Source organism: Arvicola amphibius, chromosome 9 (genome assembly GCF_903992535.2).
Source record: "Arvicola amphibius chromosome 9, mArvAmp1.2, whole genome shotgun sequence".
Classification (NCBI taxonomy): domain Eukaryota; kingdom Metazoa; phylum Chordata; class Mammalia; order Rodentia; family Cricetidae; genus Arvicola; species Arvicola amphibius.
Window position 1 is genome coordinate 105,775,218 of NC_052055.2, and position 26,466 is coordinate 105,801,683.

At 41.1% G+C, this 26,466-nt stretch overlaps 3 protein-coding genes across 3 annotated transcripts in view; 1 reads left to right on the plus strand and 2 right to left on the minus strand.

Moving 5' to 3' along the window:
* The window catches only part of Ctnna3 (catenin alpha 3), a 1,277,532-nt gene that overhangs the window by 461,763 nt on the left and 789,303 nt on the right, over window positions 1–26,466 (plus strand). The gene's annotated exons all lie outside the window — the stretch shown is intronic.
* Window positions 1–26,466, minus strand: part of Lrrtm3 (leucine rich repeat transmembrane neuronal 3) — a 167,159-nt gene that overhangs the window by 124,126 nt on the left and 16,567 nt on the right. The window lies entirely within an intron of this gene.
* On the minus strand, window positions 24,642–24,926 carry LOC119822764 (cytochrome c-like). The gene has a single exon (XM_038342273.1). The coding sequence runs from the start codon at window positions 24,924–24,926 to the stop codon at window positions 24,642–24,644; it is 285 nt and encodes a 94-aa protein (XP_038198201.1).

Consider the following 26,466-nt stretch of genomic DNA (forward strand, 5'->3'; position numbering starts at 1 on the left):
GATCTGTAGAAAAGCGTGATGAAGATAATACTCAAGACAGTAATGAGGAAAATGGAAAGAAGGCTTCTAAAACCCAGGGCCATTCTGTCTTATAAGTTTGTCGGCTTGGGATGTCAACTGAAACACTTCCTTGCTATGTCCGTTTCCTTGATCCTCAAGGTTGGCAGCCATACTTTATTTTTATAGTTCCCAACGCCGTGTTGTTTATTTTCCAGTGTTATACATTTTAACTCAATATTTATAATGTCTAAAAGGTCTTTTGACTGGAAAATGTTTACGGCAGCACGGAACAGGTCAGCTTCCAACACAGTTTCCACAGACCAGACAACATCTTTATTGGTCTTTCATTTGTGTTTTAAACATATAGAAGACCCAGAAGAGTTGAGTAAGGGAACATATTTACATTACAGAGAATTCAGGTTTTGGATTTCTGAAGGATGTTAAGCAAATATTGTTCTATCATTCATAAGATTTACCCCTTTTCCTGAGTAGACTTTGATAAGGATTGACCGTAGAAGGAAATGTTCTGTGTCTACTTAGAGATGATGAGTCACCTACTTATGGAGGAAACTGTCAAGAATAGAGAAGATACAGTTTAAGAGAACATCTGTCCATCCCACAGGTAATGCGAACTTGGCTGAAACTTTAATGGAAAACATAAGATATTCCAATAGATGAACCGACACAAAGCCACCATTGATCACAAGCAATATATGCATGCCATGGAGCCAACTCTTTGTTACTCGATTGGCTCAGACTCACAGAATCAAAAAATGGGGATAAAGTCTATAACAGGTCATATTTTAATATTTAATGCCTCCATAGAATGCAGCCAAATATTCATAAAGATCTCCCAGAAATCATTATACCATAGAAACCTGCCTGTCACCCTTTCACTTTCTGTTTTTTATTTGAGAAATTGTTCCCTTGATCTCACTAGCCCCTTGCCTCTGCGTCATGAATGATGGAAATATAGAACCACACCATCATGCCTGGTCCCGGCTTCATTTTCACCAACCCCAAGAAGCACTGATTGACATTCCAGTCTTAGTACGCTATCCTTCCAAATCGCATCATTAAAAAAATAATAATACGGAAACAAAAAGTGCATATTCAGTTCTGTGGGTCATGTGAGTCAGTGGAACTAATATGTAGTGATGGGAATTTAGGAAAAGGAGCTTGATACACATCAACACTGTGAACCATCAGCCTCTATGTAAATACTTACATAGGAGAAAGTGAAGTATACATCAATGGTCTTATGTATGGATGCTAAAGCAGCTTTATGCACAGCTATCACAAACAGGAGACAGGCTAAATATCTACCAGCGAGTAACAAACAAACCAAGATCTTAGAGATGGCTATGCAGTGGTATATTGCTCTATATAGTATAAACAATGACAGTTTGCATACCCCTCAATTTTCTTATGCAACAACTTAATCTTCAGAGCAATGTCTGACTGGAAACTCTGTCTCGGTCCCACTTCTCCCCATTCCAAACCCTGCCCTTCTCAGAAAGACCTCCAAATGTCCAGGCTCCTGCCCTGAAGCTCACAACTCACCTCACCCACAGGGTAGTTAAGCCTCCCACCCCCTGTTTTTAGATGGGCTATGTGATTTCTCCTCCCTTACCACATCTCACCTCAGGTGAGGGTTAGTGAGTCACCCAATAGTGTTTGACCCAGTAAACCTGGTCTTTTTAATTCGACTTGGTCTGGTTTACTGCATGGGTAGAGCAACCTACTCTCAGGTTAAACCCCCCACCAAAGAAGAAGAAGAAGAAGAAGAAGAAGAAGAAGAAGAAGAAGAAGAAGAAGAAGAAGAAGAAGAAAGAAGAAGAAGAAAAGAAGAAGAAGAAGAAAGAAGAAGAAGAAGAAGCCCTATCAAACAAGTCATCACAAACCTTGAATCAAGAATGGTGTTTGTGTTGTTTCACACAAAAGAAAACAAATGCTCAAATACTACATTGAAGATTCCATTGTACTGAGTCCAATAGGACACAATCTACGGTGATCTAGTGGTCCACTGACATGGAAGTGAGGAGACACCACATAGGGGCACAGTCCAACTTTCCTGATGACTGATTTTTTTTATAACTTGATTTATATCATGGTTACCCTGGTGGGCACCACTATAACAACCTACTTGACATATGGGTGTTGTGGTAGTCACTCAGAAGCCATAGACAAGAGGATTGGTAGTTCAATCCAATCCAAAATTAGATGGCAATATAGTGAGTTTCAGGTCAGTGCAGGTACTGCGTGAGAACTTGTCTCAAAAGACCAAACCCTAAGAGCTGGAGAGATGGCTCAGAGGTTAAGAGCACTGGTTGTTCTTTCAAGGTCCTGAGTTCAATTTCCAGCACTTACATGGTGGCTCATAACCATTTGTAATGAGCTCTGGTACCCTCTTCTGGCCTGGAGGAATACATTCAGGCAGAACACAGTATATATGATAAGTAAATAAATCTTTAAAAGACCAAACCATAGAAACACACACCACACAGACAGCAGGAAATCCCCCTATTAAACCAGACATCTCAAGTCTGTGCATTTGTTTTGATGAAAAGTTTAACTCAATAAGACTGATTAAAAATAAATGAGTAAGCAACTAATATGAGCTATGATTATTTTAAAAGATATATGATTTAGAACTTTAGCATTATGATGTAAATTATATGTTTTTGTTTTAAATGTCATTAAAGTAGATTTAAAGAAACTTAAAAATCTTCCATATAGAATTCCTTGGTTATTGAAAGTTTAGTTATTGTGGAATGAATGCCTCCATGCTTAAAGATAACTTATTTTTAATCTAATGCAAATATTTATTGTCACCTGTTAATAGAAATTAGTAGAAATTCATTATTATATCAAAATCAGCATTATATTAAAAGAAGAATGAGTATAGTGGATATCAATGAAACTTTTTCTTAGTAATTATCAGGTTTCTAAAGCTGAAGTTATGTATCAGTATCTATACTCAGTACCATGTCACTCAAACTGGAAACTGACATCCTGCACATTTATCAGAATTCTAGGTGATTCCTTCACTTGAATGGTTGCAGAAAACAAAACTATTTTGAATAATTAAAAATAACCTACTACGAGAAAAAGGCCAGCTCTCCTGAATGAACTGGGAGCGTGGGGACCATGGGGGTGGGCAGAAGTGGAGGAGGGAGGCAGGGAGGGGAGCGGAGAAAAATGTAGAGCTCAATAAAAATCAATAAAAAAATTAAAAAATAACTACTACTAACCATCAAATCTTTTATTATAACCTCATTTTATATAAGATTATAAAGTACATATGCTTGACTTATCTTTTTATTAAATCTTTCTCATTTTAATTGCTTGGACAGAAATGTGCTATATATTTTCCACATTCCCCTTGCACCCTCCTCCCTCCTCTCCCACCCTCTCCCTGCCCTCCATTCTCCCAATTTACACAGGAGATCTTGTCTTTTTTTTCCCCTTCCTAGGCAGATTCATGTAAGTCTTTTCTTAGAGTCCTCTATGTTACCGAGGTTCTCTGGGGTTGTGGCCTATAGGCTGGTTGTCCTTTGCTTTATGTCTGTTATTACTTATGAGTGAGTACATATTATATTTGTCTTTTCGGGTCTAGGGTAACCTCACTCACGATGGCTTTTTCTATGCTTGACTTATTTTTTAATGTCAATGTTTCTGACATATCCTTACTTCTTTCTACTGTCTTGCCTGTGTGTGTGTGTGTGTGTGTGTGTGTGTGTGTATGTGTTCATGGATGGAAGTCACTGGACAACCTTAGGTGCTGTTCCTTGGGCTCTGTCCTCCTGTATTTTTCCTCTCACACAGACTCTCCACATAGGCTGAACTGGCTCGCAACTGAGCCCCAGGTATCTGCTTGCCTCTGCTTTCCCCATGCTCCAGATTCTGAGCACATGTTACCACACTCAGCTTCTTTGGATGAAGGCTCACAGCCCTGTGGTCCTCCTGCTTGCAAGGCCAGCACTTCACTGACTCCCCCTCAGAGTTAACCTTTTTAAATGACCGGACTATGATGTAAGATAATGCATACTTTATAAGAACGTTTGAACAGGCTCTGAAGAAAATAAGAAGGAAGAACAGTACATGCTGTGAAAGACATAAGCCCGCATTCTCCCAAGTGCAGTGGGGAATCACAATAAATTGTCTTCAATCTCAAGAGGGCAGTAAATAAGGCAAGAGGTACACAACAGGAGACAAAGCTTAGATGCCCAGTGGCAGGTAGAAACAAGACAATGCAGAGCATAGCTTCAAAGGCAGTTAAGAAAATGTCCAGAAGTCATCCGGGTCAGGAGGAGGAAAATAATTGCACTTATTTCCGAGTCCTAAAGCAGATATTGGCAGGATAAAATATACCGGTGTACATCACAGCATTTTAAACCCATAGCACATGTTCTGACCTTGCAGATAAAAAATGGCTTGGGCCAAAAATCCTGGAAGAAGTAAAGCACCTGATGTAAATGCATTGGTAGAGATGACGGAGTCCCTTGTCAATAAAATAAATCACACTGGCAGCAAGCTTCCTACTGCATGTGTACAAATACTAGTGCTTCATGGAGAAAGGGTGGTTCACAGCCTTGCTTGTTCACACCTACACAGTGATGATGTAGATCATCATCATGTCCTGAGATCTTCGTTAAGAAATGTTCTAGTTAGTGATGTGGGATAATCTTCTGTGTATGTGTTACTTTCATTGGTTAATAAAAAAACTGCCTTGGCCTTTTGATAGGACAGCAGCTTAGATAGGCGGAGTAGACCGAACAGAATGCTGGGAGAAAGAAAGTAGAGTCAGGCAGACGCCATGAAGCTCCATCCCCAAGATGGATGTAGGTTAGAATTTCCCCGGTAAGCCACCACCTCGTGGTGTTATACAGATTATTAAAAATGGGTTAATCAAGATGTGAGAGTTAGCCAATAAGAGGCTAGAACTAATGGGCCAGGCAGTGTCTAAATGAATACAATTTGTGTGTTGTTATTTTGGGTGTAAAGCTAGCCGTGCAGGAGCTGGGTGGGATGAAAAGCAGGTCTGCTCGCCTCATCACTACAAGTTAGTGTCTTCCCTACAGCAATCTTCTAACGGGAGAAATTCAGTCTTTGTTTGCTGACTTAAGGAAGTCCACTAGTTGGTACAATCCCCTCCCGTTAAGGAGTGTATGTGGAATTTCAACCTGGTTTTATGCTTCTTGTAACATCTGTGCCTGCGCTTGTTTTTATTTTTTCATTGCTGTGTCCCATGTAGTGACAGAAAGTTCAGTGAAGAGACACTTGGAATCTTAGCATACTAAAAAAAAACTAAGCCAAAACAAACAAACAAAAACTATAATACAAAGCCATGTTTTATTTTATTTGTTTGACAGACTTTCTGTGCTTGGCTTCTTATCTCGTTATTTCTATTATTAATAAAAAAAGGACCAGGTACCTGGAAAGATGGTTCTGTTGGTAAAATGCCTGTTGGCCAAGTATTAAGACCTGATTTTAGCTGTTCAGATTTCATGCAAAAACGAAGTGAGGCTTTACACATCCATAATGTTAGTACTAGAAGAGCAAAGCAGAGACAAGAGATCGGGGATCTCTCTAGACAGCAGATTAGTAAACTCTGGGTTCAATGAGACATGATGTCACAAAATATAAGAGAGTAGAGTGATAGTGGAAGACACCTGAAGTCAACTAGTCAACCTCTGGTTTCATACCCATGTACACACATACACACACACACACACACACACACACACACACACTTGTACATGCACACACATGTGGACACACACAAACACGTACACGTACACATGCACATATACACACACATGTACACATACACACACACACACACGCATGCACACACACACGCACACAAGACCATCAAGAAAAAGGACTACATATATAGCAATTTAGGCCAGACTGTCTTCCGAAGTCTCCTTCTCTTCTGTTCTTTTGGATTTGCTTAGGGACAAGAAAAGGAAAAAGACTGGCTTTCTAACCTGACCTGGTGTGAAAGTAGACTCATTCAGATGCAGATCTGGTTATACCCGATAGATATTCAGGTCACTGTGTCTAAGCCTCCACAGTCCATACCTGCAGTGTTTTGGACATGGTTAGAATTTCCTGTGAAATAGGTACTAAAACTTACCCTATTAAAAGTTTACAGAGATACCCTGTCTCGGAAAAAATAAAGTTTTTGTTTTTGTTTTGTTTGTATAGACCTTGTGGGTTTTATAATGAGAAATTTATTTCTGGCTTTCAGCTCACAGCACTCAAATATTACCTCATCTCTCCTGACTTGGGAGGAAAGAATAATTGTTAAGGGCCTGCTCTCCACGGAGAAAAACCTGACTCATGTTCAGCAAATACTCATCAGTCTCCCTAAGTGTTAGCGCTGGAAGATGAAGTGCAAAGTGCTGCCCTGTAGGGGGATGGCTGAGAGGGGATTCTGAGAGTTCTGCTTAGGACTGACAGAGAGTGCGCACTCTTAGAGATTCTTTGGTGTAATTGCATCTGCTGTGGTCCAGGGCTCCTGAGTGGATGCCCTTCAAAGTGTGTGTGCATGTGTATGTGTGTGCATGTATACGTGCATGTGTGTTTGGTATAGTTTTGTTTGGGGGATATCCTGAGGTAGGTTGTTACTGACTCTTGCATATTGAGATCTTCCATGTTTCGGTAAAGTGTTTCTACAGTACGCATACAGCACCACGGTGTTGTCCACACTATGGGGTATGGAGGTCCTTAGGAGACCTGTGATTGTTTAAAGAGCCACATTTCTTCTTTTAACACGAGACAAATAGTTGTGTCTTGTTGTGCTTGGAAACTTTAGCATTATAGCAGAACCCATAGCTAGTAGCACTCTTACCTGACTGCGGTTGGAATGGTTCTCTGGGATCCTAAAGCGCTAATACATCTTAGGGGTGTTATTGGCAAGTTTCTCTAGGAAACAGATGGGCTCTTTCAGCCTCAGCGGTCATGAGACAAAGAGCTGCCTCTGAGGGGTAACTCACTCTCAGGGTGTACGTTTTCTTGTCTTCAGTATTGTCTTGTCCTTTTATGTAGGAGGAAGGGAAATAGTTCAGCAGCTATCAAACATCAGCTTACCAAATACCATCCCTCAATGTTTGATGCTGTAGTTCTAATAGAACAGTTTCCTTCCCTTGAAGAACCCATTTAGCTAATGACTACAGAATAGAACATTTTAGGAGGGCATACTGCACCTTATCTAGGAGTTCATATGTTCAGAACTTATTATGCCCACTATTCCTTAATAACACGGTTCGTAAGTGCTAGATTAGATTAGTAATTCACATGTACAACAGACAAATTTTTTCTCTTGGCACATTTATTGTTATGGATTACTTTAGAATGTTCTTCATATTTTTTAAAGGTTTCTTCAAAAGTTTTTAATATGTTAAAGGAATGACTAATTCTTATTTTTGTCAAGAAAGCTGTTTCTATTTTCCTCCAAAGCTTTTGGGTCAGAAGTAGATGCAAAATAAGGAATGCATAGGGGAAGATCTAGGTATGAACTACACATTCTGTGTAGGGTACCATGGGTGTGGAGATGCTAGTGCCGACTCCTGCTGCTTTTCTTTTAACTGGTTCTGCACACGTGGTTAATTATTGAGGACCTCATGCTTGGGCTTCACTCTTCGGTTAGTGAACAGGGCAGTGCTTCTTTTCTCCTATTGCTAATTGCTATCTCTACTTTATCTCCACCTTGAAACATTTCTTTTCCACTGAGACCTTTCCACAGTTGGCCTTGGTGACAATCTCCCATCACTCAGGTGCCTAACTGTAATTATTTCTTTCCATAAAACGCTACAGACTTCACGGAAAAAAAAAAAAAAACCTACTTTGTATATTTGAAAGAACTCAATTGTGTACGAGTTCTTTAAAGAGATAAACGATGATATATTTTAAAAAGTTATGACGTAATAAATTTATACTCTACCCCTTCAGATAAGGAGTCTTTATGGGTTAGCTGTATTATACTGAAACTGTACCTATACAAAAGATTAATTCAATTGATGATAATGATGATTATAATGATTTCTCTCTCTCTCTCTCTCTCTCTCTCTCTCTCTCACTGTGTGTGTGTGTGTGTGTGTGTGTGTGTGTGCGTGCATGTGTGTGGTGCTGAAGACCGAACACGTGACTCTGAGGTGAGTGCTGGGCAAGTGCTCTAGTGGTGAGCTACACCCCAAGGCATAATTGATTCTTTCAGATACTTATTTTTCACTAAGCTCTGAGTGGAAATAGAAAATTTTATGTAGTTCATAAACAGAATGGCTTTTTTCCTGCCTCAATGCCAGGGTCTTAGCAGTCTTGGAGTCTCACACATGATGCGGCCCTTTTCTCATAGTACCGTTTGTGGGATAGGGACTGTTATTGTTCTAGTTTGACCAGTGAGGGCCTAGGATATAGGACATTTAATTTTTCAAAGTAAAAAAGACAAAGGACTCCAGTCTTGAGCACTGATTACAATGCTATGTGTTGCTTTTATGCTGCTGAGCTGGTGAACGCGAACGACTCCACTGAACTCATACAATACTTGCAAAGTAGCCTTGTGCTTTGCAAACTGTCAAGGAGGATTCACCCATCTCACAATGCTTGGCAGCACTAAGAAGGCACGCTTTGTGATATTGTCATCTGCATGTGACACGAACAGGTCTGCAAGCTGAAAGCGATGTTCTGTCTTTCTGTATCATGCATCATTTGAAACACAAGGGCTCGTCAGCAGATCAAGACAGTAAGAGAGAGAAGATGAAGTTAATGCAAAGTAGAGAGTTAATGTTGGATTGGGATTTGCTAAATTTGCCTTTAGGAAGACAACCAGCAATTCTTTTCTTGATGCAGTTTGTTAGAGATATTGGAAATTGCCATGTATTTTAGGAAATAACTTAATTTGGTTTTATTATGCAATTTTTTCAATACAACCCAGAAGAGTCTAATTCCTAAATCTAGAGATTGTCCGTCTCAATCCGTACTCCTTGCTACCTGTCGAAAACAGCACACACAGCCTGACCAACAACTTCCAAAGCAGTAAGTGGCAGAGCATCAATAAGGACTTTTAGGCAAATGTGTGCCTGTTTATCTCATCAAACCCTGTATACTGCTGGTGGGAATAAAAACTAGTCTAGATACCGTGGAAGCCAATCTGGAGGATTTTAAGAAAAAGACCCATAAAACAAAAATTAGCCATAGATATTCCATTAGACTCAGTAGTATACAATACTCCTTTATATTTCTTCAAAAGATTCCAAGCCAAATGTGTCAAGTTAAAAATCCTGCACATCTATGCTTACTGCAGCACTGTTCATAGTTGCAGAACCAGCCTAGGTTAGCAATAGAGAAATGGATAAGGAAAATGGAGCAAATGCACACCGTGGGTTTCTCCAGCATGGGGAAGAACAACACTGTTATTTTTTCAGATAAAATGGATGTCATGGAAAATAATTATAATAAATGAATTCAGTCAGACTCAGATAAATATCATGTTTTCTGGCATTTGGTGGTTCCTAGATTTTTTAATAGATAGGTAAAATTATATATATGGCATTAATATCAAGTGAAACTGGATGGAGGGGCAAAGGGAACTAACGTGAAGGGTGGATGGAGTGAGGTAAAAGAGAAGGGAGATTGGAGAAGGAATGAGTTCAACACACAGTTACGTGTGTATGGATGCTTGGCTTAGAAGAGCAGACTGCAGTGGCCTCATTGCTCCTTTATATTAGTGCTTTTAAGTTTTGTTCATACACACATGCAATTTTTCTGTTCAAAGCATTTCTAAACAACGTCTTCATGTCTGTCAAGGTTTGCTTCTGAGCTGGAATGGAATGACCGATCTGTGAGGCCAGTGGCCATGAATCTCATTCTGCTTCGTGGTCTGTCTGTAGCCCTCTCAGTTTCTACAATCACTCCTCCACTCTACCCCTGTGCTGCTTGGTTAATTTTAGGGGGACTGCAGAATTCTATGAAGAACAGCAACACAGCAACAATAAGAGATGTCGCCTAGGATGCCAGTCTCGCTGGGGTGCACTGAGCATCCCTAACAGACACATCCATAAGTCTAAGGATGAATGTTCCCAAGACTCTGCTCTCCTTTAAAGTAAGGCTTTGCCTTGAATAAGTGCATTCCGAATTCCCACATCATCCTTAATTCATGAGCGTCTACAGTGTCATCAGCTGATGAGCATGCTATCTGTTCCCGCCATCTGCCAGGATGGTCATTTGGCTCATTTTAAAAGTGCAACTTAAACTACGAGAGAAACACTGTGTATTGGTTTACAAAAGTCAGGCCATTGTGCCTTTATTTATTATTTATTTTATTTAGGTTTTTTTTTGGCAAAGCCATCCACATGACTGGTAATGAGAAGAACAAAAGATCCCCTTTCAGTCTAGAATTTTATGCCTTATTTATATTTCAAGAGAAGGAAAAGCCTTCTTACTGAACTCTAAATCCACACCAGATTTTCTTTTTCCTAGAAAAGACCGTGGGTAAAGCAAGTGTTGATGCCCTCATAAACAGTCCCACAGAACAAATCTGTGAGGGCGAGAATGGCATGATCCCTCCAACGCCCAACATTGTGTTAGCTACTCCTTCCTCTCTGTCAGTCGCCTTCCCTCAGCAAAGCCGTCTTGTCTCCCACCCCACCCCCATGGACAGAGCTACTTAGAACTGTTTTCTAGGTATCATCTACACCACACTCTGTAAGAGACTATCATTTTGAATGGGGGCTGTCAAGATTGGGGTGAACTAAAGTCACCTTTTTACAGTAACCGCCACTTGAGGCAACTGGAGTTCATGTGACCTCAACTTTTCTCCTGCCCTTGTCCTTCTCACATGTCTTTGATCATTATCTACATGTGTTCTTGTGTGTGTGTGTGTGTGTGTGTGTGTGTGTGTGTGTGTCTGCATGTACACGTGCAGATGCACACGCATGAAAGTCAGCCTTGGGTGTCATTCCTCAAGTGCCATTCACCCTGTTTCCTGTGATAAGCTCTCTGAGTGGCTTGAAACGCCCTAAGCTGGTTTCAAGCACGTGCTACCACATGGGCCTGGAGATCAAGGTCGGGCCCTGTCTTCAAGGCAAGCACTTATATGACTGAGCTACTGAGCTATCTCCTTGGCCCTTTAGGATCCTTTTGAAGTTCCCAAATCCTTTTTTCACTTCTACCTGGGAAGTAGTAAGACATAGGGAGGGCTATGGAGAAACTTTCATGTACCCAGATGCTTTGCAAATATTTTATTTAAGATATATTAATCACAAAATAGAAGATTTATTCTATAGGAGTAAAAGCTTAGGGAAGTGAACAGTCTCCCTATGTCCAACAGAGCAACAAGGGCAGAGGTAGAGTCCCAATCGCTGTCAAAGGTCTTGTCCTATCCATGGTACAGTGTGCCACCTCTCCCTGCCTGCACCGTGCAGTGTGGCTGTCAGTCACCAGTTGAAATTTGCAGAATTTCTCTGGCAAATGCCAAGGACTAGCTCTGTTTCATCTTCTGCATCACACTTAAAATGATTCTTGTTAATTTTCAGAGTAGGGTATAGTTTTGGCAAGGAGACCCATATGCTTTTCCCTGCAAAGGATAAATGTGCAAGACTTCACACAAGATGCAGTTCCAGAGAACCTCCTCATTCATTCGTTCAGTGACAGCTGTTTTGGGAGTGATTGTTTTATGCCAGACGCTGGCAACAAATCAGTAAACACGACAGACAACATTCCCATGCCTTACATGTGGAGTGCATCGTTAGGCAAGACAGAGAAGGGTACAAATACTGCAGGTGGTTTGTAACTGGCCTGGAGAACAATACAGAGGACTTTTTGAGTAGAGGGATTACAAAATCCCCTTAAAGGGGACATGTGATTGAATAGTTTGGAAATTCTGCACACCCCTTTTCTAAAGGCTCCCACAGAATAGAATTAAAAACAAAATTTTAAAAACCCACTGCTGATATCAGAGCACTGTGTTGCTTGTTTGCCTCTTCCGAGCTTGAACTGGGACGCTTGCAATAGAGACGCCTGCAAAATGCAAGATGCCTAGCGACACCTTTCAGAATACCAAAAAATGGAGGGGTCTTCCTAACTGTTGGATTCAGTAAAATGCCTTCCGTTCCTGCCTGCTCGCTCATACAGGTATTTATGAACTTAGCATATTCTCTCAAGCTACATATTATCTGAAGGAAGAGACTATCCTTTAGCAATTACTACCGTGCCCTAAAACTTTCTGAAGTTCTTAGCCATTTCTGTTCTACTGTCTGGTTTCAAATGGAACAGATTGGACAATCCAATCAGACGAAGTTGGTATTTTTCATACAACATCTGGCCCAACAGCTAGATCTGCAAGGATGCCCATAAATCAAAAGGAGCTGACTGGGAAGTGATGTGGAAGTGGAGAAACACCATGATTTCTGTGACAGATCTGTGACCGTTTCTTATGCTGCTGCAATCGATCCAGAAATGAGCCACTGTGCCTTATCTTTTAAACATTTTCATTATGAAAATGGTTTGATTGTAATCCCTGTACTGGGAATTCCAGCTATCTGCACAGAGATGGGGGAGGGGAAGAGAAGAAGCTGGGAGAGGAGAGAGAGAAGAGAGAACAGTAATGGCTGGACATGGAAGAATTGGTTTCCAAACATCTATGGAGCCATCCCAGGAAGCCACCGTTCCTGTCTTGAGGCTTGAAGCAACTTCTGAAGGGGAGAATGTGACACTCGGTATAGAGAGGGACTATGAGCCTGGACAGGTGGTTTGAGAAACTGAGACATGGGTGTAGACGCAGCATCTAGGATTGGGGATGTAGCAGGTTTGGCGGATGACGGTGGGCCTAAGGAAGTGCACAGAACATTATGTGAGCGGCAGAAAAGAGCTGATCCGTTTTCATTTTCAAGCTGGATAGAAAGGTCAAAACAGGAGACAAAGTTTCCCTAAGAAATGAGGGCGAGCTTGAGAATTTGGAGACTGAAGAGGGGAAAAGTTAATTTAATTGTGTTGCGATTGGAACCTGAGCCTTGGGACCAGCACAATGACAGAATGGTAAGCCCGGAAGCAGCTCCAGGAAATCCTTAACGTCATTAACCACTCCATTTAACCATTTTAACTACTAAGCTTTCTAAATGATCTGGAGGGGTTAAGTCTCTTTGTTAAATTTGTGGAAATAACCTGAGACAGAGCTGCTAGGGACTGGGGGCACAACCTTTCTGTGCGTTTGACTTAAGCACCACAAAAAGAGTGGTAATGTTGATGTCTGCTCATAAGATACATGCATTTAGGGATGATTTCATACCCACTGAGCATGAAGATCAGATGGGAGTCAGAATAGAAACCCCACCTTGGCTTCTAGCTCTGAGATTTTTCCTAATTATCAATCCAGATGATGTGAAGCTTTGGAAGAAACCCCCTAGTCACTGAAAATGGAAGCATTACTCCTGAAATTGGGGAATGTTGAATTCTACACAGAAAACAGTGCTTTGAAGAAAATAAGAGATGATGAGAGTGATGGATCCCCTGGGCCAGGACCGCAAGCCAACTTGTGCATTGCAACCCGGCCCTGAGTCTGCAGGGGCAACAGCAGCAGGCGCTGTGGTCATTCGGCTTCATTTCTCAGCATCCTCTTTGTGGATACCTGTGTCCCACGGGACCTGTGCAAAGGATGCAATGAGTAATGAAGAGACAAGAGCCTGCTGAAGGGCTGGGGGGAGATGGTACCCCATGTTCACTCTTTCCTTGCCCCCACATAGAAGCTTAATTCTTCACATAAAGTGATGCCTGTCCCGGGGAAGAACCTTTCAAAAGTTTCTGTCGTTTTCCTTCAGGCATCTTATACATACACTTTAATTAATCGATTAATTAAAGTTAATAAACACATTAGCTCTGCTCATCTCAGTTCCTTAGCTCCCAAGGGTGTTTGGGCACCCTTGTCTGAAGCATCCCCAGACGCGTGATTTTGAGACTCACAGGTTGGTAGCAGGGAAGAGAGCATTCTTTGGTGAGTGTCAGCTCTGGTGCCCAGACTTAAATGTGTTATTGACCCTAGGGATTATGTTCTGGTTCTGGCCAAGCAAAGCTTGCTTTGTCTTTTGTTTTCTCAAAGTATTTAATAAAATGGCAGGATTCGCTCACTTGCTTCTTGTGTTCTCTGGCAAAGGGAATAGACCAACTGCATGTTCGTGACGATGACATTGTCAATAATCTGTGTGATGGGCCATTTTTTTTTATCGTTTTATTTTTCTACCAGGTTAGAACTGTAGCACCCAAAGCTCAACCTTTTAGAGCCTAGGCTTAAGCCTGCTGTCTATTAATAGGAGCTTTTCTACATGAACTTGGTCACAGGCAGCTTTTCTTACAAGAGAGCAGGTGGAGACAAAATGATCTATCATTTTTTAAAAAATAAAAATAGAAGGAAACAAACAAAAAAAATCAAAGTTGCTGAATGTGCTTATTTCAAATAAAACGGGGCCAATTAGAATGTCTATTTACTTCCTTTCTGTTTAAGCCAGTTGGCATAAATGATATTGAGATGGAAAAACCACGAGAGATCATTCTGCTCAGTTGGAACCTTTCAGAAGGTTCTACCAGCAAAAAATAAATGATTACAATGACATGTCCACGTGCACAAGCCTGGCTCTAATCCTTCTAACCTACAGTCCCTCCTTCTGCCACACACCTGTTCCAGGGTCCCTTAACTTTGTGCTGTGCTTTGGAGATCTCATGCCCAGTTGCTACCTCTTGTTGGGTTTGTCAGTAGATGAGGCGCACAGTTTTAGAGAGCAGAAGGAGAGAGAGGGCAGGTTCTTCCCCTGTTTTCCCCACGCATAGGCCAGCAGCGGCTGCATTCTTTGCTAGTTCTAGTTGTTTTGCTCCCGGTCTTTCTTGTAGGTGGGGTAGTGACATCCTGCCATTGCTGTCCGTCCCCGAAATGTCTCCCCATCCTATTTGCCTCACCTTAGTTTTTGCCCCACTTACGTACAACCTTGCTGTTGTACCTGTTTGGGGTCATCTATTGGGATTGACTATACCATCCTGCTTCCTGCTGAATCTAGACACGGACAGTTCTCATTTTCGTTTGTGCTGTGACTAACACCTGAAACTCCCTACCCCAATTAATACCCTTTCCACTCCACCCAAGATGTGAGGGGGAAACACTCTACACATATTCCTTCACAAGCAATCCATTATCCATAAATCAGAGGGATACATTCCCTTCCCCAGCATGTTTTCCTGTCTCTCACATTTTCATCCTATACCAAAAGGTTACATTTTCTTAAAATAGTCTATTGGGTACATTCTTGTATTAGGGAGAGAAGGGAGAAACTGGTACCTTGATAAATTTGGGGTTCTACTGACCATAACAGAAGTGATAAAACATCTTCATAGACTCCTGAAGGGATATTTCTGTTTAGTCTTACGTGGTCACCAGGCAATGGTGTGTCCAGTATCATATGATCGAATAAATTTTGTCTTCACATGCTAGGTCGCATTGTGCCTTCTTTCCACGTTCTATTTCCTGGCAGTTCTATGACAGTCCCCCATTCTCCCTACTACACTTCTTTCCCTGAAGCATAGCCCTGAGGGACTCTTGGCTGCTTTTCAACTATCCCCTTTCAAGTCTTTTAACATGGCTTCACCATTTCGGAAAGGATGGTCCTCTGGCTGTTCTCCTGAGGGAGTGGAGGAAACAGGACCGTGGACACCATAGGCCCTGTCACTGGCTTCGTTTTCCAGGTTCTTTCTGGAGGATGCTACGCCATGGCTGAGTTTAGGTAAGGGCAGTTTACTCATCACTTTGGCAAAATAAAGATGCATTTTTTAAAGCCCAGGCAGCACCCTGGGATTTCGCTCCGCACGGAAGAGAGCAATGGGTGAAAATAACAAGAGGAGCTTTCCTCTAAAATGACAGCATTATGCTTGTTGACTGACTGTTGTTGACTTTCTGTGAAGCACACTTTACTTGGAGGGAAGTTGACAACTCTTCCTAGCTGTCGCCAAATCTGCCCTCTCCTTGATAAAGAATAGGAACCCTGAAGTTGTTTTGTTTCTGGGTGACAATAAGTGAGTCTTTGCGTTCCAATTCTGCCAGATATTCAAATATAGGTAGTAGCTGGTTTTGTGAGGTCTATGCTGCAAAAGACACAACACACAGTGCTTCTCTGGTCTTTAAAACCCAGTTTATCTGATTCCGGCTAGCAGAAAAATATCCTTCACTGGGAAGAATATCCAGGGCCTTTAAAGGCCCCCCAAACTCTAGATCAGTGGTCCTCAAGCTTCAACGGCTTCAGAAGTATTTTCTGAGATTGGTTTATAAAATTGTGTCCCAGAGTTACATGAGATAGACCCTGGCCTGCCCATTGCCATTTTGAAATAAGATAAATAGGGAAGTCTGCATCCCTATTTATTATTATTGCAGGAAGGACAAAAGCCGGCAAATAAGAAAGCTCTTCTTTCCCTGTCAGGTGCACTTGTGTAACATACAAAAAGATCAAGTAAATGCATGGTTCTGGATCTCCTCTTTAGAGCAGTAGCTACAGAATCCTTTCAGATGATCTGAGCATTGGGCTTCAGGATGCCTGCATGGTATGGGCTCTTGTTTAGAACCGCTAACCTGAAAGAGAAACTCCCTGATCAGACCTTAGTGGCCGAGGTAAAATGGAGTTGGTTCTGGGAAGGCAAATTTCTCACCGAGGGGGGTAGAAATGATAGTGAGAAGGTGATAGTCATACTAGCAGTTGAGAACTTTTATAATCTAGGGTCTTCAAACTGTAGAAGAGAAGCGAGAATGAAGGTTGAGCTGCAGCTTAGCATAGAGCCTAGCCAGGCGGCCTCCTGTGTTTGCTCTTACAGGCTAGTTATCAGAGGTCTTCAGTTATACATTTATCCACCAACCCAATTATATATCTATACATACATACATAAAGCATGCACATAAATACATTCAACCCATCAATGCATCCATCCACTTTTCTATTCATCTATACATTCATGCACCCACCCACCCATCCATCCATCCATTCATCCATCCATTCATCCATCCATTCATCCATCCTTTTATCCATCCATGCCCCCACTAACACCAGCATTTCTGGAGTATCTGGTATCTATCAAAAGCTGAAAGAGATCATGAGAAATCTCGGGATGGCTTTGAAGGCAAAGAGACATGTGCCTACCTCCTGACTTCCCCAGCATCCCAGGTGCATACCTTAATATAGGGTGACTTCATTGGATTTGATTTTCATCTGGAGCACATTTTATCACTTACAATAAATGTGACTGTAAAATTAAGATATCACATGTCTACATTGCTGTCTGGACTCCGCCTGTCTCTGCCTCCCGAGTGCTGGAATTAAAGGCATGAGCCACCACTGCCTGGCCACAAAACAAAATTTTGAGACGTGTGAGCCCTTGCATTCAGCCTGTAGGTTGCATACACACACACACACACACACACACACACGCACGCACGCACGCACGCACGCACGTACAGTAAGTAAGCCAACGGAACAAAAGTTGAAAGCACCAGTAGCAGAAGCGCCTGGATTTTAGTTCAAATCTGTCTGAAAGTAAATGTTAGCCACAGATCTGTCATTGCTCTGTAATTTCTTCTGTTAACAATGTGACCTACTTTAAGCTAAGACCAATTTTATGTTATTTATATATTTACGTATAAATATATATTTATGAGCATGTGGTTTACTCATAGGGGTCAGCACTGACATCATAGCATCTGTGAGCAATGCCTTGACTTAAATAGGCATAAAGTAAACTTGGGGTAAACGTAATTTTGCATTAATTAATTGCAGCATAATTCACATAATTCACATAATTCACAGTTACCTGCTTGCCCATCAGCACACAATTAAACCAAAATCACTAAAAACAGGTACAGAAATGCACCTAGAACAACGCGTTCTTAAGTTTATCTTTTGATAATCTATTTTCAGTCAAGCCTTTATGTTTGCATGAGACTGAAGTTAGTAAATAGCAAAATCCAACTTCATCCACAGCCAGCATTTTACACTAGGGATTATGATATGTATATGCCATTATAGAACGTTCCTCTCCTTTCTTTCTATCTCCAGAAAGGACATTGGGCACAGTGACTATGCACTGCCCTTGTTTTAAACATTTTTATATCCCAAATTTCCATGACATTATAAACAACCTCTGAGCTCAGATGTATTATTACTGTGTCTTTGAGGTTGAGGACAGGCAAGCTTGCCATGGTTCATGTACTTGTACAAGGTCACAGCGATCCTTCCCTGGACCCTGTCACGGTGTCACTTTAATGACACTAAAGAAAGGCAATAAATACATTAGGGAAATGCTTGAACATATAACTCATGGCCTAACATCATCTCAAGACCATCTCTACATGTCAGAAGTGTAATCCAGAGGACATTAATTTATAGTTGTAAGTGTTGGTGAGGAAATTACCTTATAGGAAATAGATGAGATTCCCCAAGCTGCATTTTAATTTCATGTGTTGTTTTACAAGGGAATGTATCTTTGAATAAACAAATCTGTGCCATAGCTATCCTCAGAGCGCAGTGAGCGTCATTTGGGAGGAAGATGGGATGACTTAAGCTTTGTTGGGAAAACGCAGAAAGAATGTAGTCAGCAGCATCTGATCAAAATCTGGGAGATCTGAAAATAAATCTCCTTGATTCATGCATTTTCAACTCTCATTTCAGATGACTGGCAGGGAGCCATTAGGGGACAGTTTTTGTTTTTAATAGCTTGGATTGTTGGCGGGAAGACGTTGAAATACAATTTATGATTTCCCTCTTAATAACAATCACTTCCTTGTGATAGCAAAAAAAATGATGTCATGGATTAATCTGGGTTGTTCATGGAAAAATCAGACAGATCTTGAGAGAGGAGCTGTCAGCTTATTGGAGGAATGAAATAAAAGTGAGTCCCGGTTGTCTTTGAACAATACCAGTCAGATTCCGGGGAGGTGGCTCAGTGGGGACACTAGGACCTTAGTTCAAGTCCCCAGCATCCACATAAAAAGCACACACACACGCAACAGAGCAAATGGGAATGGGGACTTTCCTTAGGCTTTGCCTATTATTTTTCTCTGCATATCTGGAGCAGTTTCTGATGGAGTTCTGTTTTCTTCAGCTGATGGTGATGAAATTCAGTGAGAATTATATCAAGTTCTTGACAACTCTGTGGAAGTATGTACGCTTCTGCAGAAGCGTTTCACAGTGCACCAATGTTTGAAATGCCTTTCTCTTCTGATGGTTATTCACTCGAAGCTAGCTACTATGGATAAGATGTGACTGTGTATCAGGCATCTGTTAAAATTATATAGTCAGTTATAAGTGAGCCAGTCTCAAAATATTTAGATAGTTGGTGATGTGCACTGACCAAGCAGAAGAGGTGCCGGCCCTAACAATGGCGCCACTGCAACGATAGATTTTATTTTAAATTTGCCGAGAAATCCTGAATTCACTGGAGCTTTTACAATATCAGCTTAGAATTAATTCATTTATCATTTGCTGAGGCCAATTACCACACAAGTAATATATCCTTACACACACAAACATATGCACGCGTGTCTGCACGCGCGCGCGCGCGCGCGCGCGCACACACACACACACACACACAGTGGGGGACAACTGAACTTCTATTAGTCTGCCATTCTTTAAAGATCATATGTGGTGGTGAACTTCCATTATGCTTTCTTTTCCTTAGATGATATCTTTACTCCGCCCTCTTCCTGTCCATTCTGTCTTCCACACACCTCCTTCAGAATCCCCCATGCAGCTCCTTGGTTTACCCTGCAGAATCCATCCCACATAATTTTTCAGTAACAGCAGCTTTGTCATGTCACAGATCATTACTATATTATATTATTTATTAGGATATTACTCAATATTTAGCATTTTGATTTGATTTCACAGGAGGAACATTTTTCTTCTTCTTCTTCTTCTTCTTCTTCTTCTTCTTCTTCTTCTTCTTCTTCTTCTTCTTCTTCTTCCTTTTCTCCTCCTCCTCCTCTTCCTCCTCTTCCTCCTCCTCCTCCTCTTCCTCCTCTTCCTCCTCCTCCTCCTCTTCCTCCTCCTCCTCCTTCCTCTTCTGGTTCTTCTGGTTTTTCGAGACAGGGTTTCTCTGTAGCTTTAGAGCCTGTCCTGGAACAGGCTGTAGACCAGGCTGGCCTCAGACTCACAGAGATCCACCTGCCTCTGCCTCCAGAGCGCTGAGATTAAAAGCATAGATACCACTGCTCAGCTTTATCTTCTTCATTTTTATATTAAGCTTACATTTACATCTCTTGGCTATGCTTATCATAAAAAACTTTAACAACAAACTACTCAATAATGTTTATTATTTGACTGCTAGGTAGTAGAAATTGACAGAGGCCATTTCATTCTCTTTATAATTTCTATTGTTTATGTACACATATATATGAATAAGTTGTGTGTGTATGTGTGTGTGTATTATGTGTGGTATATTAGCACATGTGTATACAGGTATGTGTGTATTTGTATACAGAGACCAAAGGGCATTTGTGTCCAGCTGTATTGCTATCTTCCTTTTTCCCTCAAGACAAGGTCTCTCACTGAACCTGGAGCTAAGCTAGTGGCCAGCATCGCTAGTCCTCTTGTCTTTCTCCTCACTGCCTTGGGATTACAGGCACCTGTGGGACTACTCCTGCCTTTCTAATGTTGGAGCTGGGACCTCATGCTGGTGTAGCAGACATTCGTAACAACCGAGTCTCCCTGCTCTTAATCCAAGGAGCTATCTCTCCAGCCCGATTGAGGCCATTCCCACCACGGAGCAAGATGCCACTGTCCCATCATTTATGAATGACTGGGTGATGTATGAGATAGTTAACCTCAAGAGAGTCTCTTCTATTTTGGTTTAAAATGCACATTGGATGAATGGGTATTGGGCTTGAATGAGTGTGCAATCTATCCCGAACTCTCAAAAATCATAATTTTGAGCCAGAGGATTTGATAACTCACGTATTATCATGAGGCTCAGAGATTTCATAAAGAGAAGCAGTAGACCTTGGGGAAGAGGAGGGCTGAGCTGGCCACGACCACCCAGAGTACCAATTGTGACTAGTTGTGTCCTTGCTGGAAAGTTCTCATTTCACTGGCCACGGCTCTTCTCTGTGTTGTAGCTAAGAGAACAATAATTTGGTGCGGGTGTGTGGGGGGAGTAGGAGATATGTGCTCCCAGAAAGGAACTCTCTACATTGAGAACAATCCTCTTACGTTGGTGCCAGATCAAACCTGACTCTACACAATGTAACCCTCAAGAACCAAGCAACATGACAGAAAGATAAACTGCAATACAAGAAAGCAATTAAATAGACACACACACACACACACACACACAGAGAGAGAGAGAGAGAGAGAGAGAGAGAGAGAGAGAGAGAGAGGAGAGAGAGCAGAGAGCAGAGAAGTAGAGAAACTGTGGCTCTGGCCTCTGAGGCTGCGCTCAGTTACCCTGTGAAGCACAGAACATCTCTAGACCTTGTTAGCAAATGGAAAACACTGTGTGTACTCAAAGCACCCATCTACACTTGGATCTCAGAAACTATTTACCTCCTGGTTGCTGGAGATAATAGATAAGACTCTCATTTACTTCCTCATGAGCTGCTGGAAGGTAGTGTCTCCGTAGTTTCGGTTTAAAAAAAAGTGACATCTGTCTCTTTTCAAAGCCTCAGAACTCTGAGGTGTGGGAGGCTGTGTCTCTTCCCTAGTGCCAATATTCCTTTCACTTTGGAGCCTCTGCCTCTTTGTAGCTGTGTGGCAACCACTGGTGGCTGAAGTTATTTCTGTCCCTGTCTTGTGATTAGAAACACCAGGAGCAGGGGGCTGGACTCAGCATTCTGGGAAGGATGGGCTTGCCTCCTGTATTGCTCTGAGCTACAAAATACCATGGACCGGGAAGGAGGGGCAAAGAAACAGGTTCTTTAGGGGCCCAGTTGATTCCCTGCAGCGACCTCCGTCCATTAAAGATGAAGGTTCACTGTGGTTTAAGGACTGGACCTGAAGATGGACTCTGAGGAACGTAAACAGCTTTGTCAGGACAGCTAAGATGAGCCTCTCCGTATACACCCAGTCTCCCCGCCTCTCCCTGTCCTATAGATCCTTTACTGCTATGGCATGAAAGATTCTCAATGCAGAGGGGGAATACTGCATTCCAAGAACTTCAAATGCTGTATTTAATGATTAGTGGCATGGGGCAGGCAATGCAGGGCTTCCGGAACAGGAAACCCTTGCTTATTCCATCCCTTCTGCGTTTAGAGCTCTAGGATCTTGAGAATGTAACTGTAAGTTTCTGTGCCTCAGTTTACCCTTTTGGAAAGTGGATGAGATGCATTAATCAAAAGATGTAGTAAGGAATATGTCAAGAAAAACTTTTCTCACAGTACTTCAAGCCTAGTATGCCACTCAGAATGGATATGAAACCATGTTTGAGATAGAGAAAAATATGGATAAGACATTTCTTCTCTGTAAAATTTCTCAGAAATGCAGATAATAAGTGCGTAGAAGAAAATATAGCAAGAGTTTTAGAAAATGGTGTTGGAGATAGAAATAAAATGGTAATAATGTACAATAGCAATTGAGGTGGAAAGAAGAAATACTTCCAACTAGACTAGCCAGAAAATTGCTCATAAAAGCACGAAATTTGGTCAGAAAAACATAAAATGCACTGGACAAAAGGGAATCTTCTAAGTAGAAGAAGAATGTGTAAGTTGGAGATAGACTAGCAGAAGGCAAATACTGGCTGATTGTGGTTTTGTTGGATTATCAGGGTACAAGAGGGCCACTTGGGAGGAACTGAGTCACTGGACTGAACCCACCTTGCCCGCCTGGCTTTGCTCCCATGATTTTGAACCACCCAGGACTCTTGTAAAATGCTTTTACATTTTGTATTTTAAATAGTATGCATTCCTATTGGCATCCATTGTTAGTACTACAGAGCGTTTGAGGCAAATATGGATCTGTGTATACACTGCACATACAGGGCTCGCAAAGCTGGAGTCTGTGAGTCTGCTGTCATTTCACAAAGTCTAAGCAGAATGACTTCAAGTTTTCTGTAGTAGAGGCATTTTAATTACACACAGTGTTTTAGTAGGTTTATCAAGACTGTCTGGGCTGAATTCACATTGTCAATACGATAAATCTTAATTCTGATATTTGTTTTCAGGGTTTTCCTTAAGGGAATGGTTGCCATGGAGTTCTCCCAGCAGCAGTTTCTCAATATGTGTATTTTAGATTTGACGATAATATATATGGAGCTGAACTTATTACTGGTTATAAGTCAAACAACATGAGTACTGAGAACTGAGCCTGGGTCCTCTGAAAGAGCAAGAGGCATTTAAACTACTTTGTCCTTCTCCAACCTCATGAGATAAATTTAATAAACAAAAACATATGAGCCTGACTATATAATGTTATACTTAGAAGCATGAGGATAATCAATGTTTATCTTAATCATCGATAACAAATTTAATCATCTTTTCTCACTTTTCTCAGTGTCAGTCAAGTAGCTTTAGTAGCAAAACAGAAGCGTTACGACTTTAACACATCTGAATTGTGATTGCTGCTTTGCTCTAAAATGCAATGCAGAGCTTCATTCAGAGACACTCTTGATACACAGTCCCGGGGATTTTATGGAACTGGACATTCCACTATATGACTAGATGGCTTTGCAGGAGGATTTATGAATCATCACTGGGTTTCTGAGAATTGGTGCTCTTAAATATAATAGTAAGACGGATTGTCAGAATGAAGACACTGAGTTGATTACTAATACTTGGTATTTCTTCCTTCATGCACTTAGGTGACTGCTTTCTATGTATTAGCAGGCAAGTGTGGAACCCCTCTATACTTAGATGCCATTCTTCCTGTATATAGAACTATCAGAAAGAAAGGAGCTGTGTTGTATGATATTTTCACAAAAAATAGGTAAATAATGCATTAATCAACTCTTCCTAAGTAGAACTCTAACTGAGGGCCTAGGGAAACAAGAATAGGTTTCTATTCACACAGTGCCATGAAACAAACACAGTGAGCTTTCTCCTTTCTCTACAGTGCACCTCTATGCTGACAACCAGGTCTGTCTTCCTGTCCTTGATCTACCCATTTGCTGGACATTCTTTCTTTCTGTCCACTTTGCTTAATAAAATATATCTTTGTCAATACATTAAGCATATTTTTTAAGACTTTCTCCGAGGCATTGTTCCACAGAGTGCTCATACATCATTTTCTTATTGAGATAATATGCTCCAGGCAAAGTGTTAAGGCCTAGGTCATCAGTTCTGCAAGCCACGGCCCACAGTTCAACAACTGTGTAAGAACCCATATCTATGACATGATGTCTGTTTGGTGGTTCGACCTAATGACAGTGACAAAGATCTTCCTTTAAGAGATAGGATATTTTATTGAATCAGTCCATATCCTGCCTTAATTCTTTAGGACCATTTTTTTTGTTATTAAAAAAAGATCACTACAAGTCGATTTTACTTAAATCAGAACTGTCTAACAAAAACATTGTTCACTATTCACGATCTGAATTCCGGTATATGAATTATATTATGGTACACATTAAAAGCCATGACACATTTGCTTCATAATAAATAAGGCAGTGATTTTTTCATTAATAGCTTTTTAAAGATAAGCTGTTAGGTCTACCCTTTCTTCCTTTTTAATTTTGGTGAAGATCGTTTTGTTGTTGTTCCAAGGATGTTCTTCCTGGGATTCCCTCAAGGTATCTCCTGTCCAGGTGATGCCCTTACTCTTGTTGGTGTCCGTGTAAAAGAATCCAGTGCCCTGTCTTCTGCCTAAACAGACCTGGAGGTTTGGTCCAGTCTTATGCTTGTCTCCCTTTTCCACAGTGTGGCACTGGGCCCAGCTCTGAACAAAAGTCTTCTTGCCTCTCTCAACATCAACCATCTTTAATCCACTTGCTGCTCCAGGAAAATGTGGTCCATTTACACAAGGGAGTACTACACAGCAGAAAAAATAACGACATCTTGAATTTTGCAGGCAAATGGATGGAGCTAGAGAACATTATTGTGAGTGAGGTAACCCAGACACAGAAAGACAATTATCACATGTACTCACTCATAGGTGGTTTTTAAACATAAAGCAAAGAAAACCAGCCTATACACCACAGTCCCAGAGAATTTAGACAACAATGAGGACATTAAGAGAGACTTACATAGATCTAATTTACACGGGAAGTAGAAAAAGACAAGATCTCCTGAGTAAATTGGGAGCATGGGGACCTTGGGGGAGGGTTGAAGGGAGGAGGGGAGAGGCAGGGAGGAGAACAGAGAAAAATGAGGAGTTCAATAAAAATCAATAAAAAAAAGAACTTCAAAGAAAAAAAAGGAAAAGCAGATAAAACCAAGAGCGAGGAAAATAGGCCCAAACCACAAATTTTAAGGTACTAAACACTTACTAAAATTGTTTATGTCTGCTTATGCCTAACATTTTTAATAGGGAGGCAGGGAGTGGGGCAAGAGGAGACTGAAGGACAAGATCACCTGCATGAAAACTAATGATAAAGTTATTTAGAAGTAGAACTCTTTTTCTCTATTGGTCTTTATACAAGGAGTATTTTGTGACATCATAAAATAATTTCACAATCCTCTAATTGTAAAGAAAGCCTTGAATGTTAGGAATCTGTTCCTTAGAGTCCTTTGGTGTAGAGGGACCTCATAGCACATCAATAAAGACAGCTCTACAAGGGCCTCATTAGAGAGTAATCAGAGAGTAATTGGTCCTCTGTGGTACATTCTGTCCTGGGGCTGGGCCTTGGCAAACTAACGATTTAGGCATTAACACTTTCTGTGAAGTGCTTCACCTGGTTTTTAAATATATATCCGGCCCTTAGAATACGACTACCTTTTCTAAAAGTTTAAGGCCTGAGACAAAGAACTGTGCTGGGCAGATTAACCCAGGTGGAGGATTTGAGGATGGAAAGAGAAGAACAAGTATAAATTAAAAATTTAAAAAAATAGCTCAGCGTTTTCCTTAAAGTAGACTGTACATAGCCAGATTTTGGGGGGAAATGTATTTTTTGATCATATCCTATTTATTAGTGTAAAAGGATGAATAAAACCAGAGGAATTTGTCTCTAGAAATTTCTGAGTTACCCATGCTCTGAAATACATAAAGTAGGATGTTTATCTATATATATAAATGTAGTAGTGCAAACAGCAATAGCGGCATAGTGAATAAAAATATTTCTTTGAATAAGAAAGTGATTAATTTTGTGGCATATGGGTAGATAGGGAGGAGGGGGAAGAGAGAGAGAGAAGAAATAAGTATATAGATCTACAACTAGTCTCACCAGTATCTATAAAAACATAATGTTGAGCCAGGAAGAGGTTTGGAGTCATACAAGGGTGCTGCTTTATAATTCTGTTTCTATAAAATACTGAAACTCATCGACCCCTGGAGATGCGGTAGTAGCTGGAAACACAAG